Genomic DNA, 17,143 nt, shown 5'->3' with positions numbered 1-17,143 from the left:
CTTTGGTCTTGCAAAAGAATACTTGCATAACTGAGTAATGATGTTAGATTAGTGCACTTGTTCAAATAGTTTGTAGTTGTTAGTAAAATGTGTTATTTGCCATAAATTCATACAATCGTTATGTGATACACTTTGACTTTGTAAAAAATCTTTCCTTGCACATTGTCCCCTTTCTCTCTGCATGTGTATGTGTGTGTGTGTGTGTGTGTGTGTGTGTGTGTGTGTGTGTGTGTGTGTGTGTATGTGTGTATGTGTGTGTCTGTGTGTGTGTGTGTGTGTGTGTGTGTGTGTATGTGTTGTGACTCTGCAATTCCAAATATACCCACTGCAGTGTTTCTATGTATACTCAGTGGTGCTCTGTTTCTGAGCCTAGAAAGGCCACGACACAGTATGGAAAAGGGGCAAGTTTCCCATCTCGTACCTATCTGGACTAAGTTGCGTCAAGACGATATACCTTTTTCACGCGGCAGACATGATCGATCGAAACCGAGGCTAATGTGGCAAACAAAAGATTGTTCAACATAATTAGCAGCTCAACCAATGATAGCAATTAGAGAATTGACCAATAAGAGAATGTCCGTCAAATATCTGTATTATTATGTTTTTATTTTATTTTGCATCACTTAAGGTAATACGGGATCAGTGTACGCTACTCTAAATCTTTCCGTGCATAACACTAGTTACAATATTTATCATTTGATCTTATATTGTGAAAATTTGAGAGCCTTTGGAGAAAACTAAATGGGAGCTGATTCTAAGAATAGGTTTTGTTTGCCTCATTTTCCTCGTTTTTTTTTTAATCTATCATGGCCGCCGCGTGAGAAAGGCGTGTTGGAGAGTGAGCAGCACATCGTACCAATTTAACAGCTTTTAAACACTTACAATAGATTCAACACCCGCTTTCTGCCTGATCTTCCTTGTACTTGGACCACCTCTTGTGGGTGCAGTTCGTGTGTAGCCTCAAGGCGGCACTAACTTCTTGGCACGTTAATAACGTTATCATATATATCCTGGTTATGCCTTGCTATTTTACATGCACTGTATATTTTGATATGTTGATATATGCTGATAGGATACCATTATTGTACAGTTGATGTTGTAGTGTTTTTATGTGCTGGAGGGCAACTTGCAAAGGTACGTCCGTACTTTTATTTGCTCTCCCCGTTACTCTTTCTGATGAATTCAAATAAATCAATAGATAAATTTATTCAGCCATTGTCTCCCGGACGGGTCACTCTTCTGGCCGCCCGCTTGCAGATGAAGGACCGTGTGGCTCGATCATCGCAGGCCACGTCGTACCACTGGTCAGTTCCCCAGACGTTCTTCATCACTATGGCAACGCAGAAGTTAATCTTGGCGCCGTCCGGCTGTGGGAACCAGGTCCTGACATCCATGGGTGACCTGAGGAAGGTGTGATGGGAAAAACAGGACTGTGTCAACGTGTTAACGTTGTACAAAAGGCGCTCAGGCTTACATTGGGTTGTATCTTATCGATTGTGGGGCCGTGTATGTGGCGTACAAGCGTATCAACCAACACCAGAGGTCCTGGGTTCGAGTCATGACATGCTGAGGACAATGTAACGCTAGGGAAGGCACTTTACTTGACTTTCCTTGTTCCAAACTATTTCCTTGACTTCGGTTGGTGAGGTAAAACGTAATGGAAGAAGAGAGATGGGCTCCGCCATTCGATACGGTGCCCTAGACACAGTGGATGGCAACACTACCTCTACGGTTCATAAAGGCTATGGGACTACTTTTACCTTTGTTTCACCTAGCTACGATTTTTCTGGAATCCTTATTCACGATCCTGTTGGGCTATAAAGTAGATGGAACATATTTCATTGCTTCACATGTTTTAGCTCACTCACCAGTCTGTGTAAGTCACCGGAATACCATCGGTCCAGACGAAGTTTCGGTCCATGTGTCGGCCCGTTTGTCGTTCATGGTAGGTATCGTACAGTCCTTCGGGTAATAATGTTGTAACATTCGTCGATTATGATTTTTCGTTATCATGAAAATAAATTCATCTTACTTGATAAATTACATGACAAAGAGAAAATGGAATTGTTTTCCAACTCAAGAAACTAAGAAACTCACACTCACGGGCACAACCCCCCCCCCCCCGTCTCTTAGTCGGGGCGGGGGGCGGTACTGATTTCCGACGAACTTTGACCCAGTGCTGACGTAACACATACGGAAATATGACGTGTCTGCAGCACTCGGGTCAGATACTAGTAGCTAAAGAATACCACGATATTCGGTCGAAATACGGTGAGTAAAATCCCTTGAGCCAACTGAAGACCAGTTATAAGTTCCTACGTACGATTTCTTGCTTTTAGCAAATACGCCTCATCGGTTGGTTTTACACCTTCGCGCATCAATTGCACAGTGACTGTTTTTAGACGTAAGGTTTGCGTGTACTTATTGTATTGCCGTCTTCATTTATTACGTTTGTTTGCCTTTAAAGTAATGGAAGGCTCTTTTGGTCAACAAATTGTCACATGCACATGCCATACCAATGAAAAGCATCGGATCAGCGATGCGTTTGACGACAACGTTGGCGACCAAAAGCAGGTGGAGAAACTCCATCTCTGCCTGGTCAGCGATGCTGGTTAAGTTGGCGCCAAACTCTCGGCACTTGGCGTCTGACTCTTCCCAGTTCACCGGTACGTGATGGCGAGATGTCAGGTAGCAGTTTCGGCGGAACAAACGCCAACCGCAGGGGCAGATGAATCCTAAGATGTTCGACACAAAACAGAAAGTTTCCCAGCGTTTTTATAGATGTTTCTCTCATAATTTATTGCTTTCGTAAAGCTCGTTTCTATATGTGACTAAAACTGATAGTTTAAAAAAAAAAACAAATCACCCATAACCTTGTATTCCCCGGGTAAACCTCCTTATGGCGTAACACACCAGGTTTGTACTGAACAATACAAGCTGCATATCCGAAGTGATTGATTTGATCCACTCTCACCAGGACGGACCCTACTCTTTTCGATAGGTGTGGAAGACGGGACCGCCATTTAACCTACTATCCATGGGACGTCCCTAACCAAAGCTAGGCACTCCCAAAGGGCACAACGTCGAAGCATATCAGGGGACTTGAACCATGAACACCACCGTCACGCTAGGCGACACAACACGACGCTACTTACTTTGTAAGAGTCTGTTATGCTTACCTGCATCATCAGGTAGGTTCTGCACCTGTCGGCTAGGGATGAACGTACTGACGTTGAACGTTGCCATAAACCCGCGACTGTCGCCAAAATCAGCGTTGTGACTCGTCGCCAGCATGGCCAACTGCATGTCATTGGAGCTAGACACATAGCGCTTCTGTTCGCCCTCGCCGCGGCACAGCCCGTGGATCGTGTTCCACCCTACCGTCAGGAACCTGTCCCTGACCTGCAGCACGCGGCTGGTACAGGGCAAATCTACGTCTAGCAGCAGAAGCGTGACGTAGCTTCCACGGGGACCATCGATGGTCCACAAGCAGATGACTGAGGAGGGGAATGCAGTCGGGTATCCGGGGGAGTAGATCAGCCCACAACGGTATTGGTCAGGGATGCCACAAAGGACATACCCACAGGATGTTTTCCTGGCCATGCAATCATCGCAAACTGAAAAAAGAAGAAAATTAGAACCCCGACATTCGCAGGCAAATACATGACAGAAAAAAACAACCTTCAAATGGACTAGCCTAAACTACTGCTCTCTTTATTCTTACTCAAACATATTCATATGTATATATGTACGTGTATATGAATGTCGATGCCCTCCAGCTCTGTCCTGCCTCTTCCAACATTATGTGATAAAACACCACGGGGTGTCTGCTATTTTACCATAACCATGGTGACACTCCTCACGTCTGCAACAATACAACCGCTCACGGAGGTAAAAAAAAAACATAAGTGAAAACAACTGGGAAGAAGGTTATATTTAAAAAGAGAAAATTTGTCTTACTGCCTTGAGTTCGTGAATCATATGTATGTTTTGTACAGGCGTGGTCACATTGCTTGGTCGTGCGATCGTGGATAACTTCGGGCATTTTGGAGGACAAAAATGTACGTCTCCTGCAAGGTTCAACTGTCTTGGTGGTGAAAGGTCACCATTACGCCTGCGCACACCCGGGACTTTCATGCCATTCTCAACCTGGTTTGTTGAAAGTAAGTGTAAGAGGCGTTTTTCTTGGGAAATGTTGGCATTTGGAGCTGCAAATAATTTACAGGTAAGCGTTCTGGCTATTTCATTTTGCGAAAAAAACTAGGTTTTTAGCCATGTTTGGAGCTTCCTGGGCAGTCTAGAATATGTGTTGTTTCCATTGTTTAGATGCCGTCCCCGAAAGGTCAAAAGGTCACCAGAGTGCGTTTAGCAGCTATGTTGACCTTTGCAAAGTACAGAAATGATTCAAATTTTGTAGACTGTTTACAAGCCATAACGGGGGCCGCCCTAAGACGGTTCCCGTCCTAAGACGGCACGGATTTTTTGCTGATCTTATTATCCATAAGTACACCGTGTTTGTTACCACTGACTATGCTGATTACAAAGGTAAATAAACCAAGTCCATGCACACAGCTTTAATTTGCATTCCAAGTATACTTTAACATATTTACTTCATGTTTTTTTTAAAACAGAATTCTAATAGTAATGTTGACAGTGCTGAATCACTGCGGTCACCGGCCTCTGCGTATTGGCGGCTCGTGTCGCTAACTATACGAACTCTTTCAAGCAGTCACACAACTGCCATGATACACATAAATAAAGCTCCATAAAACACTATGAATATGGGTCTTTAAATGTTTGTTGAGTAGAAAAGCAATCAAAAGGAAGCGACATAAACATTGCCACCATTGTACTCCCAAGGGAGTGTGGCCGTGAAGGTGGCAGACTAGAGAACGCTCCAAAGATTTGACTGTAACAAATGATTCGTGCTGTCTATGAAAATAAGACTTGATAGAGAGATGTAGATGATATTTTCATATAATCAGACAGAATTTTGTTGATGTTGGCGGTGTCGTTTTTTCGTACTGTTTTTTTTAGTCGGGCATTCACAATCAGTGCATTCAGCCCATTGCCCGTAAACACATCAGCTGGATTGTTCTAGGTACAGCCTTCCTCATGTGAGACAAGAAGTACATACAGTCACGATTTTAGTGTCAAAAGAAAGCTAAAATATCATGCTATAAATTGTTTTCTGTGTACTTAAATGTACCACTTACTTCTGAAGAGAGCAAAATGTAAAAAAAGCGTACCGAGTTAGGCACACTGTTCAGCTTAGCACAAAATTGGAAGGTTACATACACGAAATTGTCTTACAGTGTTTGCCACTTGTAACACGCAGCGCGTAAGGTTCATGAACCACATGAATGCATTTCTTATTCAAGTATGTTGTTCAAATCTATGTGTAAAAAATTCAGTCATCAAAATTTGACCACTCTCAGGCAACTAGCGATGGAGCGCCATGAGTTTGAGCGCAAGAAAAAGCGTACCGTGTTTGGGCACCTCCCGTTACTATACTGCCAATATGAGTTTTCCAATGACTAAGTCTCAGGTAGGTGACTTTTGACAGCCTTTTCCTGTTTTTCTGTTTTGTATGCATTCTGATGCTAGGTGCAATTGGCAGTCTGTATCCTTGGTACACAAAATACTGTTTTGGATCCATGTCGGTGGTTGGTTCTGTCACGGACTGCTTGAAAATCCTATGGCATCAAAATCGTACGATGATCGCCCGACCGTACGATGACCGCGCCCTACGCTCTATGGTGACGAAGTTGTCATGTTTGTGACTTTATGTCATACCTGGGCCGCAATAACATTCGATACGGGTGTTACCGACCGGGTAAGAACGTGCTTTATCACACGGGGTTGTGGCGTTATCACACTGAAATCCATAGAATGCAAATGTAATTCGGACACACTTCAAGTGCGCTGATTGTAGTGTGCCGCTGTCAAAAAGTCGAATACAGGATATGGACGTTGGAATTGATGGAATTAATTACAATGGGTTTTTTTTTAAACACCCAGTTTATCAACTTCATGTTAATTGCGCATAGAAACATGTGTTTTCTCAGGTGGGCATTCCATAAATGAAATACAACACGGTGTATTCAGCATCAACCTCGGTTCCAGCCCAACCGAGGGTCGGAACAACCTCCACTGCGTAGAATTTCAAAATATGGTAATTTCTTCTTCTATACCTGTCATGTCTGGAATGTACACATCCAGTTCCTCTTTGCCAGCCTCTCCTGAGTCAGTATAGGTGTAGTTAACGGCAGTTTCACAACCATCACCGCGGTTTGCTGGTGGATCTATAAATCGTAAAAAGGCAGTGCAAATCTCTCTCTCTCTCTTTATATATATATATATATATATATATATATATATATATATATAGAGAGAGAGAGAGAGAGAGAGAGAGAGAGAGAGAGAGAGAGAGAGAGAACACGTATTTCGAACCCTAGAAGCACATAAAACAACCAAAGTAAAGTTTTAAAAATTATTTAGACAATGTGAATATCACACCTTTCTCGCAAATGAATTCTTTCTCAATCAGGCTGCAAGGTTGAAGAGTCCACGGACCTGCACACGTGAAGAACATTTGATCGATATTACTACCGTATGATGTCAATAGATAAATAAAATCTGTACCCTGCTGTGCAAATTTTACAAGACACTTAGTCTTCTTGCTTTGCAAAACTAATTATATCTAATATACGGCACATAGATTTCTAAGTGAGGACACGTTTTGCCACTTTCAAGGAAGCAAATCACGTCTTCCATATCCCAGGAAGAAGTTCCACGCTGAAAAGCTCCTTTCCCAGATCTACATCATTATGGAACAAACTTTCTCATGATTGTTTCCATGATTGGCAAAACCATAAACTTTTTAAGGCAATGGTGGACAAACATTTGTCACCATTATCCAGTATAGTAACCCAAACATTTGAGTGGCTCTTATGAGCCCCATTTTGTAGTGAATCTGAAGTAAATTTAAAAAAAAACACGTGCCAAACCTTGGTTTTCTAAAAAGGCACAGAAGGGATCATTAAGTCTCCAGATGTATTCCCGGAAATCATCGAATGAAATGTCCTGTTCCTGGAAAGCGTCACCCGCAGGACTTCCGTCGCTCCAAGTAAAGTCGACAATTTTCTGGTAAGAACAGCAGCAATAGTTTAGAATTGAGCTTATCTATCTATCTATCTATTGGTTTGCCTGTGCTCAGCACGCACAGCAGTGCCTCCCAACTAATCTGTGACAATTCAAACTGTGGCTATTACAAAGAGTTATGAAGAACCGTTAGTGAAATAAAGCAGTCCATTGTGTGCCAAACATCCTGTTATTCAAACTAAGGCATCATCAAGCGGACGGCACTCAGATGACTGGTAACGTCATGAAGTATAGTATAAAAGGGAGCAATATTTCATACCAATAGAACATGATGATGAGAACATGCTTCCGATGGTGTTAAGGTACTAGTATGTTGCAATTGCCATGGATTTCCAGCAAATATGAATTGTCTTTGCTGTGAGACTTTTTGTCTTAATACCGGTTCAGAGAAGACAGAAATGTGGAAAACCTGTCTCTCTGTCTTGATCACGACAGCGTCAATCTTCATCCCTATCCATCCATTCCCGATGTTGTCTCGGAGGAAGTCGTTTTCCCGTGGCGTGTTGACGGCAGCCAGATGACCCCCCAGCGCTTGGCAGTACCTCTCCGCAGCCCACCAGACAAGCGAGGAGGGAAACTTCTGGTAGCATCGTCCTTCAGACATCGTCCAGCCTTTACCACAGGACGCGTCCTTACCACGATCCTCTACAATTGTAAGGAACCAAATACACATCAATCTGTTGTTTGGTTGAGAATCAAATATCATATCCCAGAATTGGTCACCATTTTGCCTTATATTTTGCAATACGCTACTGCCATGCTAAAAGGGAGAAATGCTTCATATTTTCAATAGTTACCAACTACAATGCAAACAAGAATATAAGCTGAATGATAGTTACTCAAGCAACTGGATACAACTTTAAAAACGGTTAGAGGTTTCAGACAGTACCTATCATTTGTTATTGTTATTGGGTGGGCCGACTACTCACTCTTTGCAGCCAGGGGCTGAATTGCGAGGAGCTTACAATAGGCGGGGCTAAATCGCAAGGGTCTGGAGCGAGCTGCCATTCGGCGCCACTCAGGTGACCTCAATACGACTGTCGCAAGTGTCTGGAGCGAGCTGCCATTCGGCGCCACTCAGGTGACCTCAATACGACAGTAATTGCCCCAGGTGAGGCCAAGGAACTGTAGGTTTTGGACCACTCACACCGCACCATCGCACATGTGGCGGGTTCTTTAACGTGCCCCATACACGGGACCTCCGTTTAACGTCCTATCCGAGGGACGACTCATTTTCACTTGAGTAAAGTGAGGAAAGTCGTGTAAAGTGCTTTTCCCAAGGGCACAAGACCGGCAGCACGGCAGGCGGATTCGATCCCGCGACCTTTCGGTCACGAGGCGAACACAATACCACTGTGCTACGCGGCTTCATTTGGCGCATCATATGACCTGCAAGTCTAACCATCATCGACAAACAAAAATCTAAGTATATAACTTCATCTGTGTCGGTAAATGGCATTATGGAGAGACTAAACTTAACCAAACCAACACTGGCAAAATAGTGCAGAAGACGGGTCCATTCCGTGAACAAGGCTGACAGATTTAATTTGGTAATTCCCAACTAGTTTTCCAGTATTAATTAGGTAAAGTTTAGTTTCTCTGTAAGAATCTATCTACACAAGCAAAACAAGTCCTCGTTTCGCGGAAAGAAAAAAATCTGGAGTGGATTCCATGAACTTTTATACTTAAGCGTAGAATCCAACTGTTGATCAGTCCCAAATGCAGATGAGTCATACATTTCCACTTGTATCGTACCTTTAATGGGACATCCCAGTAGTCCTACCTCCCAGGTAGTCCTGCCCGGCCATGATTCCGGTGTGAGCCGCACCACCTTGGCCTGCACTGCTATGGCAAGGTAATGCTCATCTTTGCCAGCACCCTTGGTAAGTGTTTGGAATATCTAGACCATCAAAATTTGTTAACATTTTGACTAATACTTAAGACTAAGACTTGCATCTTAATTAAAGACATTTGCAAGTATTGCAGATGTTGGATTATCGACTATGCACACAAATGTCTTACTGTTTATTGCGCAATGGTATAGATATTGTTATATATCGATAAGAAAATGGCAATATGGGAACTATAGGAATTTGGAATCAGTGGCAAAGAAACCGAAAGTCATGATTTTTTAATACCTTTACTCCGTCTCCTTCCTTATACGCTGTCAAACAGTCAGTCCAAACCCCGTAATCTAACATGAAGGTGAGAGTCTGCGATGGCCTTAAACCAGACACAACCGCTCCGGTAAGCTGTACGGGGTCTTCCAAGGTAATCTGTAACCAGTCATCAGGTCCCTCTGCCACCCAATGCGCCAGGGTGAGCTCATGGCCATGGCTACTGTGGATGACTTCACTTGTTCCCATACCTTCTTCTATTAAATACTCCTCTTGAAGTAAGGGTATCGGTAGCAAACAAGCACCCCTTCCTATGCAAAAACATTCATGACGCATGTAGTACACGTAGGTTGCGCACAGATCCATCTGAGATGTAACTTTGGGCCCCCTTCTATCCGGGGGGTAACCTATTTCCGTTGATTTAAAAAAAAAACCCAGGATGTTTATGGATATCAAAGGAATGTGGTTTCACAACTGCAATATTTTGAAAATGTTGCAGTTCTTCAAATATTGCAATTTGATGTAACAACGGAAATATATAGGTTACTCTTTGGATAAAGGTGAACTAGCGTTAGACATTACCCATTGGAATTTTTAGACAATGTATCAAGCTGTTAAGGATGGCATTACTAGAAATCAAGACTGGTCTGGTACACATCTGATGTGAGACGTACATTCGTAAATGTAACTCTTTTATCCCTCATAGATGTAAGAAATTTTATTTCGACCTGTCCCTCCTACGATCAAATTCCATCCCAATCTTCCCACGTTTACAGACAAAAAGAAAACTACTCTCCTCTTAACATAACAGACCTCACACCTTACAGAAAAGGTGGAATCCTTCGTCTTCTACTGTCAAGAAGTTTGAGAGATAGACTTTAGACTAGAGTAGTCGCTTTCTATGCTGTTTACTATTGTTTGCCTGTCATTTTTTGGTCCTTGCAATAAGCCCACTACTTTTTATTATTATCTATAATCCTAGCTATGTATCTTTTATCAAGCAATCGGTCCGTTATGGATAGTGCACTGGCTTACCAATACAGGCATCTTCGTCTGATGCATCCTCACAATCCGGTATGCCATCACAGAGGTTGTTTCTCGATACAAACCGGTTGGACCGGATGCACGGGAATCGGTTTGTGAACATAGCTGTACACGTACAAAAATATTATTGTCTTTGTCTCTATTATGTTGTCAATACTAGTTCGCCTTTATCCGCGGGGTAACCTATATCCGTTGCTTTATCAAGCTGCAATATTTTGCTGACGGGGGGGGGGGGGGGGCTTTTGAGGCCTGCGCCAACTTCGATGTCCTATAACGCCAGAGCGCCTTACGCTACAGCCACCAAATTTAGTGAGTTTTCCTAAAATATTGTTGGCAACAATTTGATGAAGTTTGACAAATTTTCCATTTTTTTGGTGTTGCCATGGCAACCGTTTGCTGACAGGCAGTTTTGCCAAAAATCACTATTTTTGGTTCTTACAATGTATTTTTCACATTTATTTGCTGTATTACTGCTACATGTATTTTGTTGCATGACTAAAATATTATATTATTTAGCATATCTTTCATAATTATATATTCATAAGTTATGCTAATTCGATGACGTTATCAGCCCAACATCCAAGATGGCGGACCGTATGGCCAGATCAAGAATAACAAGCTAATTATCCCTTAAAATTTGTAACTACCTGGTATTTTTTCATCAAAAAACAATTTAAATGAATGAATTTAGTCTATTTCCATTGCCCTTTGTGATTATTTGTTGCCCAAAAAGTACTTTTAAAAATTCAAGGTGGTGGATATAATATGGCGGAGCCTAACTCGTAACTTACATGTAGATGTGCATGACGTCATTTTACGGCACGTCGTTCAAGAGTTAGAAGGACTTAGAAGTGGAGGGCCTCAAAAGACCCCCCCCCGTCCAGGGATGACCAAAAAAGCCCGGTCTGAATAGGGTTAAAGGTTATACCCTACGGATAAAAGTCAACTTCAAAGAACGGTTAAGAGCGAATAGGCATTCGGGTTTGTGTAAAACAGAGCTTTTTACCACATCTCCTCGGACTTTCATCAACACCTGTCCTGCAGTCGACTTCGCCATCACAGTATTGAGCGATGCTGATTTCCTTGTATATTCCGAATTCCAGCATTGTGTCCTTGCACACGGCTGATACTGCGTCATGAAAAAATGCAGAATTAAGTTGGTTCAAGTCTCCTATATATGTATATATATGAGCGTGAGATTGTACGTATACTTGTATGTGTTTGTGTTTCCCATTTTCGTTGTGCGGACAGAATGACGGTGGCAGGTCTAGCATCCATAGCAGGCTCTCTGGGGCTTTTTTTCGGCTCACAATACACTTTTGCTGGCCATTTATTTTTGTACTGGGTCGCTGATTGCCGGCCATCGCTGATTCATCTGCCCCTATAGCCTGCATTAGAACGGTGGAACGAGAGGAATCAAAAAACGATTAAATAGGGCGATTAACTCGGAGGTGCGTATTTCCTGCCTCCGGTGGACCGCCAATAAACTACACGCATGAATAGAATATTGGTTTGTCATCTTTATCATTTTACGAACAAGTGCTTTTAAAAAAGCTGGCATTTTGCCAATGTTTGCGTGTATGAACGTTTTTTTCTAGTTATTAGAATGTCATATAAATAGAACAGAGTAACTAACAGAGTAACAAAACTATTGGCGCATGGAGAGATTCACATATGTGCCTGAACTGCAGCAGATCTAGACGCCACCTGTTAAAATTTGCGTGAACTGCAGCAAATTTCACTACACATTGCATGTTTTTGAGTGAGCTCTGTTGCGGGGCATTTTTAAGTTGTTTTTTTTTTTAATTTCTATTCGGCAAAAAAACGAAGCGGCGAATCCGTTAACCAAAGAAAAAAAATTGGTGTGGCCAAATGGATGTAAAAATTAGTATTTTAATGGATGTAAAAAAGAAAAAAAAAAGTTGAAAAAAATCTACCTCCCCGGATTCGAACCGGGTGCACTGGTTTAGAATGCGTAAACTTTACAACTGCGCTAGTGCGAACATGTTGAAGAAATGCCTGTTTTAACAGGTATACAAATGTTTGGCATGGATTGAACAGGTCCGTTCATCTCAACATCACAACGGCGACTACACTGGCCAGAAGGCATTTTGCGACTGCAAGTCGCAAAATGCAAAAAAGGGATTTACTAATTGCAATATATGCCTGGCAATGGTAATTTGATTAAACTAATGTAGGATTTATCGCCATTGCTCCGGCAACCATTCCCAGATTCCATATATATATATATATATATATATATATATATATATATATATATATATATATATATACATATATATATATATATATACAGCAAATGTTGACCAACTAACCGTGGCAATTATTACGGGCTAACCTTGCGAGAGAAATGTAGAATACATAAAAGTTAGGACCATTACCTACCACATCTCTTTTCCTCTGTACAGTCCAAACAATCCGGTATTCCGTCGCAGTCATTAAGGAATGGAATGCACTTGTGAGTGTCTTCACACGTTCTACCCAGGCAACGGACTGCCTCTGAAAAAGATAAAGATAAGCTTGATTAACGTTAATTCGATTTCGTGCAATTAACACAAAAGGTGAGTAAAGTACAAAAACATAAACACATAAAGATAAAGATAAAGAGAAGCTTGATTAACGTTCACCGTAAATCGATTCCATGCAACTTAAGACAAGGTGTTCTTAAGAACAAAAACTATTATATCATAAACATGCCCCTTTCTAATTTAAAATTTCAACACTTTGCCTTTCATTACATTTTACGTCTTTTAATAAAGAGACAATGGCATTTTTTATCAGCAAAACGTATACGTCATCATTGATGTGGATTTACAATTTAGCATATGGCAAACCGTTTTGAAGACTAATACTTCTAAGACATGCGTGAATATCGGCCTATGATAGAAATCATTATTTCTTAACATTTCGAAACTTTGATGAGACGATGAGTAGAATCATCCCTATGGCTTTATTTCTCCCTCAGTCGTGATCTTTTTTTTCTAAATTTTGCTCCATGTTTTTCAAATTGATTTTACAATATGCGAACAAAAAATGATAAAAACAAGAAATACGTCACCACAGCCTTGTTCATCCTCCCAGTTAGTGCATCCATTTATATTCCAATCATTGCAGAAGAAGAAACTAATGGTACACTCCCCTGTGCTGCAGGTATAGTTACGGATACCGACTTCCCTGGCGTACGGGTAGACATCTCCATGCACTAACACGCTTTCGACAGACGTCGTCATAGTTTCCCACACCACAGTGCAGCTACCTGTCATGAATTTTTTTTAGATAAGGCCACATCAATTTAATTTCTTGGTTCACGGATTTTTTCATAAAAAAATATGGAGCGAGAGGGCGAAATAGAAATAAAAATAAAAATTGTAAAATGGTTGGTGTAATGGTTAGGGCTAATCCAAAACATAAAGAATAAAAAGTTTTCAGCTTGAAAAAGGAAAAAAACACTATTACTGTACATTAACAGCACATGTTTGTTCAAAATTACAAAAGTAGTGTCAGTTTTTATGTTTGTCCCATTCTTCATGAATGAAAAATATAACTGCAATAATAATACCCACATATTAAGGAGCTTATAATATAAAGGCCAATTTGCTACACCAGAAAGTTGGTGAATGGTTTCATTAATCGTGAAAATTTTGCTGAGTGGTAATTTTTAATTTTTTTATTTTTTTGAATTAGGAGCGAGCGAATCCGTGAACCAAGAAATTAAATTGGTGTGGCCTAAGCCACAGCAAATAAATTTTATGGATGACATCCTCTGCAGACTGTAAAAATAGTGAGATATGGCGAAAAAAAAGCAAGATGGGTAAAAAAAAACAAGATGGCAAATTTTCAAAATAGACACTATAAACATTGTAACAAGAATTGAAGTGACAAAATATGACATCACAACCAACAAGGCATTCACTCCTGTATTGAAGAAGTGCACTGGTGTAGTAAAAGTGACACTAGCGTGATAAGCTGGTAACACTAACCATGTTGTCAAATACGCTCATGGCTTCCATACAGGTGCCACTCTCACAACTACCCAGCAAGATTCACTTCTGTAACTTCAGTGCTTCCTATCTAGTGTCAATTCTGCATACAATTATCAGGTTATAACACAGCCTATTTACCCATTTTGGTCTATGTCACCAACCCTGAAGAAGAAAAACTTTTTTTTTCTGAAATCAGGCGAAAATTAATGGGCGCACGGAAGTCATCCATAGATTTTACTTGTTGTGGCCTTATGTATCGAAATCACAGAGTTGATGTAGTTTATCACAAACGTTATAGTTCTTAAACATTACCTTGTTAGCCATAAAGTCAATGATAACGTGTATGTCTATGACAAATGAACTTAACAGGAATCATTCGGTTAACGTTATTACGGACAAACTGCAACAACAATTCTGCATCAAAAGCACCAGGAATTAGATCTACAAAAAGAAAACAGCATTTACTATGCGCTGCAGCCGAACGATGATGATGATGACTATGGAGTTCTTTTCGATCGAATGCATTATACAAATGTCGCATTGCGTATAATAATTTTTCGCATAATTATGAATTTGCAATAAAACTGCAGTGCCAGTAAAATGTTTGCTTTCAAGCTTTCTACCCGACTGAAATCGTTTGTGCCAGATGGTGTAAAGCGGACGCTTGTAGCTCGGTCAGAGCTCGCACAAAGAATTAATGATTCAATAATATTGATTTTTACATTATTGATTTTTTTCCTGTATTAGGCCATGTTGATTTGATTATATGGATGACATCCTCCGGGAACTCCAAAACTGATGCGAGCGAGGGAATAGGAAAAAAAAAGTTTGGCCAAAAAAAAAGTTGCCTTCAGTATGAAATCAAAGTGGCCAGGACTAAACACACATAGTATGGTATACCAACAGTTAGGTGTAGGGACCAGTACATCATACGGATGCAAAACATTTTTTTCTTCTTGGACCAATCCGAAAAAAAAAAAGACCTGAAAAAACATCAGAGGAACAGGTTTCGCCAATTACAAACTGGACACACTATGTCGGCAGCCATTTGGGGTCTAACCGGGGGGCCAAGACGACAACAAGAGCGTAGTCAAGTAGCGTTTATAGTCAATTGCACCAAGTTTCTACAGTCAAAGGTACAGAGACAGTTAGCCTCTACTACATGGAGCTGGGATTTTAAAATGCAGTGGGAGTCCAATAACCCAACAAACAGATTCCTTTGTAGCAAAATTGGCCAATTACCATCGTTTTGAGTATTGCCAGTTCTCAAGTTTCCACAGACAATCAGGCCCAGGTTCATGTCCGGACCTGGAAATGATCGTCTGGACCTGAATTTTCTGTACTGGTACCTCCCCCAACCAACAATAGTTTTTCTTTCTGTCCTTTCACATGTTATTCTTTGACTTTAGATTCATTTTGGCATTCTATGGCATTAGTTATCTGTTTTCTGATACTTTTTTTTCAATCTACGGAATATTTGTGCTCATTTTACAGCTGCTTTTCACAATTTATTGTGTGGTCGAAAACTTTTTTTTTTTTGGAAATTGCCGAAAATTGGTGCGAGCGCGGATGTCATCCATATCAAATCAACGTGGCCTTAGTGTTGCGTTAGTTGGCTGGTATTTTTTCGATTCTTTTCTTCCGTTTGTTAAAGTTGTACTTTTGCTTTGGAGCTGTGGTATATGTTTTGCCTTACTGTACTATTACTGTGTGTAAAACATTTATTGTAAAATGAAAATCTAAAAAAAAAAAACAATAATCTACCACAGTCTTTCTCGTCCTGTGGGGGCGAGTAGATTGATGAAATCCAGTATTTACAGTCGGCAATCCCGTCGCAAACACGGTCCTGCTCCACGCATTCCCCGGCAAATCGACAGTACAGACCGGCGGCAGCCTCGCATCGCTGTTCTGTGGTGCGGAGGAATACTGATTAAAGAATGATCTTTATCTGCACGTTCTTGCCCAAATGGGCTTAATGCATTAGTTACATTAAACGTTTATTCGGTACGTAACGTAACTGTCCTGAACGGAATAAAACAGCCAAAATTATACTACTCAACTTTTATCGTTAACAAAACGGCCATTCATATAACGTTATTCTGTAATTAAATCCATCAATTATATCTCTCTTCCCCCTTCTTGAAACAAGTGTATACGAATTCACAAAGTTTTTGTAATACAATGTTGTCGGAGGATGTCATGATATGCATGAATAGTTCTTATTATGCTAACTAACACTCAGTCAATCAGTCACTAACACTAGTTTACCTTTATCCACGGGGTAACCTATATCTGTTGTTTGTAGTGTATTTGGGGAGAAGAAGTCGACAAGCGATGGTTTCAAACTGCAATATTTTAAAAATATTGCAGTTTGAAACCATAATTTTGAAAATATTGCAATTTAAAACCACTGTCCATTGACTAGATATATTTTAAGAACAAAGAATATAGGTTACCTTGCGGATAAAGGTGAACTAGCATTACATCCAAGTGGTGTCTCTTTACCTTCCCATCATGCAATGCGTGCATTCATTGATATCATTAGCTAGGGACCTGTGCCATGTAATATCATTGTGCCCAAACTTCACCAAACAGCATTGTTTTTCTGAAAATACTATTGATTGATGATATTATACTACTTGTGCATCAGAGACCACAAATGCGCCAAAGAGCACCCATAGGAAAGTAAAGTAAATGATTTTGATGAATTGTTTTTGTAATAATTGTTGACAAATATCATTCTCTTTACTTTCCAATGTGTGCTTTTTGGTGCATTTGTGTTTTTCTGATGCACAAGTAGTATAATATCATCAA

General features: G+C 40.7%; 1 protein-coding gene across 1 annotated transcript; it reads right to left on the bottom strand.

The window, feature by feature from the left end:
- Positions 1 to 887: 887 nt before the first annotated feature.
- Positions 888 to 3,603, bottom strand: LOC118403481 (C-type mannose receptor 2-like). Its single transcript, XM_035802203.1, has 4 exons — positions 3,180 to 3,603; positions 2,517 to 2,735; positions 1,869 to 1,962; positions 888 to 1,401 (listed from the first exon to the last, which is right to left on the bottom strand). The coding sequence occupies exons 1-4, from the start codon at positions 3,601 to 3,603 to the stop codon at positions 1,209 to 1,211; spliced, it is 930 nt and encodes a 309-aa protein (XP_035658096.1). The 3' UTR covers positions 888 to 1,208.
- Between the last annotated feature and the right edge of the window lie 13,540 nt (positions 3,604 to 17,143).

This window comes from Branchiostoma floridae, chromosome 16 (genome assembly GCF_000003815.2).
Source record: "Branchiostoma floridae strain S238N-H82 chromosome 16, Bfl_VNyyK, whole genome shotgun sequence".
NCBI classification, from domain to species: domain Eukaryota; kingdom Metazoa; phylum Chordata; class Leptocardii; order Amphioxiformes; family Branchiostomatidae; genus Branchiostoma; species Branchiostoma floridae.
Note: the sequence above shows the minus strand (reverse complement) of the source record. Positions and strands in the feature narration are given on the sequence as shown.